The sequence below is a fragment of the Culex pipiens genome, chromosome 1, assembly GCF_016801865.2.
Source record: "Culex pipiens pallens isolate TS chromosome 1, TS_CPP_V2, whole genome shotgun sequence".
Lineage (NCBI taxonomy): Eukaryota > Metazoa > Arthropoda > Insecta > Diptera > Culicidae > Culex > Culex pipiens.
Genome location: NC_068937.1, coordinates 21,909,323 through 21,913,646, shown reverse-complemented (window position 1 = coordinate 21,913,646; position 4,324 = coordinate 21,909,323). Strand labels below are relative to the sequence as shown.

The 4,324-nt window shown below is 53.5% G+C and overlaps 1 protein-coding gene across 1 annotated transcript; it reads left to right on the top strand.

Annotated features, from left to right (window-relative positions):
• Positions 1–2,883: 2,883 nt before the first annotated feature.
• LOC120420214 (uncharacterized) lies at positions 2,884–4,324 on the top strand (the record flags this gene model as incomplete). The annotated part of the gene is made up of 2 exons (XM_052707652.1): positions 2,884–3,042; positions 4,103–4,324. Coding segments are annotated over 2 exons (381 nt in total), but the record flags the coding sequence as incomplete, so codon positions are not given.

The following is a 4,324-nucleotide window of genomic DNA, read 5'->3' as shown; positions in this document are numbered from 1 at the left end:
TGGGGTGGGGAGCATGTGGCTTCTCAAAATTGTTTAATTCTTGTTTTAAGGAGGGGTGGGAAGTACCGCCCCGTATTTTGGGGCCCCCTGGGTGGTGGTGTGGTGTGGGGGTTTCTCTTCCATCAGTCAATGGGGGATGGTGGGTTTGTGGTGTTGGCGTTGGGGGGGGGAGGGGGTAGAGAACGCAAGGAGCAAGAGAGACGACAGAGGGAGAGTCGCAGAAAGGAAGAGGGCAGAGAGAAGAAGGGTAGGAGAGAGGAAGAAATAGAGCGAGCGAGGAAGGACGAGCCAAGAGAGCAGGAGTGTCTCACGGAGAGAGTAGGCAAGAGAATTCGAGAAGAGTAGAGGATAGTCAGAAGAGAGAAGATACGCAAGAGCTATTAGAGAGGAGGAGACTACCCACAGAGCGAGGAACGGAGCGCGAGGAGAAGAAGGGGTAGAGAGGGAGTTGGTGAGGAAGGAGATAGCAACAAGAGAGACGGGAGAAGAAAGTCGCGAGAGAGCAAGTCAGAGTAAGCAAGCAAGAAAGGGAGCCAAGAAGGTCGAAGAAGAAGCAGAGGCAAGCATCAGAGAGGTGCGAAGTCGACAGGCAGGAGAGAGGTCGGTAGAGAGCGAGTCAGTAGACCAAAGTAGTCAGGCAATATCGAAGTAGGAGGAAAGGACCGAACGGGAGAGTGAGCGAGAGGGAAGAAGAGAGAGGAGGGAGGGGGGGGGGAAAGAGAAGTAGAGCATACCACGACAAAGCGAGCACGAGGCGAGAGAAGAGAGGCGAGGGGCGGGAAAGAGATGAGAGAAGAGAGGTAGCAGTCGGAGCAGTAGAGCAAGGAGGATACGATGGTGCGAAAGGAAATAAAGGAAGAGCGCCAATGAGAAGAGAAGAGCCGCGAAAGAGAGAAGAGTTAGGGAGGAAATAAGGGAGTTAGCGCGACGAACATTAGGAAGACGATAGAAGCGCGAGAGCAAGGCAGACGGAGAAAAAAAGAGACGCGGAGCGATCAGAAGAGAAGAAGAGAGGTAGAAGAGAGCAGGCTCGCCAGCGACCAGAAGGACGAGACGAAGGAGGAAGGCAAGACGAAGAGGACTAAGCGACGTGAGGCGAGCGGAGAGGAGGCATCGCAATGGAGCGAAAGCGCGAAGAGGAGAGAGTAGCAGAGCTGTAAGCAGAGAGTAGAATCAAAGCGAGAAGAGGCCACGCGAGTCCGACGAGAGAGCGAGTAGAGGGAAAAGAGAGAAAGTGCATGAGCGCAGAGAGCAGTAGAAGACCAAAAGTAGGAGACACGAGTTTAAAAGAGAGACGTAGGAGGAGAAGTAAGCAGGGCAGAAATCAGTAAAGATCCAGTGGGCACGGAGGAAGAAGGTCATAAGAGGAAAGTGAAGAGAGTACAGACTTAGAAGAGAGGAGTAGTAGTAGGAAGGAAAGCAGAACGAACAACAGGCTTAGAGTCGAGAGGAGAAGAGGAGCAGAAAAGCGACGGAGAGAGAGAGAGAGAGAGAGAATCCCAGAGACGGAAGTCAAGGAGCAAGAAAAGAGAAGAAAGAAATAAGTTTAGAGCAGGAGAAGAACGCAGAGTAGAGAGGTAGAGAGTTGCCCAAGAGATGCAATAGAGAAAGGAGCCAGAGCTATAGAGGAGAGAGGAGGGAGAAGGGCTAAGAGCGGAGAAGGGGAGCCGAGAAAAAGGGGACAGAGAGAAGAGAAAAGTACAGGAGATCACGAGAGAAGAAGGAGAAGGGACAGCAGTGGTAGAGTAAGCACGAGAAGGCCCGCACGAGCCCAGAGCCTGCGGGAGCAGTAGCGGCAGCAGAGAGAGGCCCACCCAAAAGAAAGAGCGAGAGGGAGTGCAAAGGATGGAGAACAGGAAGAGGAGCGTTAAAGAAGAGCGAAGGAGACGTGAGACCCGATTCAGCAGAACGTAAGAGAAGAGCAAGCAGCGACAGAGAGCGGAAGCAGAGGGAGACGAGGAGGCCATCGGACGACAGAAAGCGGCAGGAGGGAAGCATCAGACAGAGAATAATTACAGTATGAGGGAGAGAAAGACGCAAAGAGAGGGAGCGAGAGGATAGGGTCAAGTCGAGGAGAGGAAGCGACGAGAGAAGAGTGAAGACAGGGCGTCGGGTGAGAGCGCACGGAGAGCGCGCCAGGCGGAGAACCAGAGAGAGCGAGGGAAGGACGGGGACGATGTCGTCAGAGCTCCGTAGCGCAGATGAAGGTAGCTAGGCGAGGGCGGGGAGAGCGAGAAGGAGCGCAGGCGGAGAAGGAACGCGCAGCGACAGGGGCGGACCTAGCGCAAGCAGGCAGACCAGCTGCAATAGCAGCGGCATGGAAGTAGATTAGAGGTAGGGGCCGAAGGAGGAGCACAAGAGGGCCCAGTTTACGAGAAAGGAGACAGGTAAGCGTTACGAGAGAGCACAGTAGGTAGGTAGAGCGGCGCGAAAGAGACGACGAGCACCGGAGAGCAACGCGCGTAGCTCGCATCAAGCAGGGGATAGGGGGTACGCAGGACGAAGAGAGCCCAAGTATGGAGCGTACGAGCCGAAGGAAAAGGCGTAAGAGAGGCACAGAAGATAGATGGAGGAGGATAAGGATGAGGAGGGTCCAGCAGGGAGCCGCGGAGGCGAGAGGAGACGCCGTCGGAGAGCCGAGGGGAAGGAAGTAGAAAAGACTCGCCGTCAAGCGAGGAGAGAGACTCCATCCAAAGAAGAAGAAGGTAGACGATTAAAAGACAAGAGAAGAGAGATCGGAGAGGGCGCCCAGGTAGAGAAGTGTTGAGCAGCAACGATCAGAGAAAGAAGAGTGAGAGAGCGAAGCGAGAGCGAGGCGAGGCGTGAGGTCGAGCCGGAAGGGAGGAAGATTAAGGAGGAACAGAGCGAGAGAGAGAGAGAGCAAGGTCCAGAGCGAGGAAAGCAGAGAGAGTAGCAAGGGAACGGCTTTCAAGAAGAAATGCAGTAGAAAGCAAAAAAGGAAAAGAGATCAAGAGCAGCGGGCAAAGAGGAAGTATAGCAGCCAAGAGCAGAGCGGAGAGAGGACAAAGGAAACGGAAGAGAGTAAGGAGAGACGTAGAGAGAGCACAACAGGAAGACAGAGCCTACGGAGAGGGAGCGCCGAAGAGATATGGCGAGTAGAAGAAGGAAGCAAGGCCTGAGAGATAGAAGATTCACGAGCGAGAAGTAGCCAGAGAAGATGGAACACATGTGGCCATGGATAAGGGAGAGGAGGAAGGAGCCAGAAGCAGGAGGAAGTAGAGAGGAGAGGAGCACAAGAAACGAAGAAAGCCGAAGGAGGTAGTAGGAAGAGAGCCCAAAAGCGATACAGGAGAAAGGACATCAAGAAAGACGCGGAGAGAAGCAAGCGGAGCCGAAACGAGAGACTTAATATAGCGAAAGAGGGGAGACGCCTAGGACGAAGACGAGGTAGTCGCAAGTAGGGAGAGGCGCGCGGGATAGACGGAGGGGGCGTAAGAGAAAGAGGAAAAAGGTAAGAGAGACAGAGTCAGAGAAGAAGAGCGTCAGAGGTTCGAGCAAAGCTATAGTCCAGAGAGAAAGAGAGGAAGAGCCTGAAGTAGTAGATGAGAGGCGCGGCAGAGAAGAGATCCAGAAGATAGAGAGAAGTAAGAGGCCCGACCCCAGAAGGATAAGAGGAGTGAGCTAGGCTAGAGAGACAGTACGAAGAGAGAAGGAGAAAAAAAAGTAGTCATGAGGAGAGAGAGAACAGACGAAGCAGAGAAAGCGCCAGCATAAAGATAGAGCAGGTAGAAAATAGCGAGAAGCAGAGCGAGTCAAGAAGGTCACGAAAGTAAAGAACCGGAAGAAAGCAGAGAGAGGCGGGAGAGCAGAGAGAGAGAGGGAGCGAAACGAGACGTAGAGCGAGGGAGAGATCTAAAGAGAGTAGGCGAGGCAGGAAGAAAAAGGTAAAGCAGGAAGTTAGAAGGCCGAAGACGTCATAAGACGACGGAGAGAAGACGCGAGCAGAAGGAGAAGAGGAAGAGGAAGCCATAGGAAGGAGACCAGCCTAAGCTACACAGGAGTCGCGAGCGGAGAGAAGTCAAAAAGGTAGGGCACTAGAAAGAGAGTTAGCAGAGGGTAGAGGAGGATAGCGCGCGGACAGAGCATAAGAACAGTAGCCAGGAACAAGCAGAGAAGGACAGGAAGAAGAGAGAGCCGTGAAGAGGAAGAGCAGAGAGAATGGCCTGGAAAGAAGAAGGCAAAGGGAGGAGAGAGCGCGAGAGAGAGAGGTCGTCAGGAAAGCTTAGCCAGGAGACAGCCAGAGAGCGCGAGGAGAGCGAAGAAACAAGGAGCGGAGAGACGAGATAGAGAAAGAGGAAGTTGA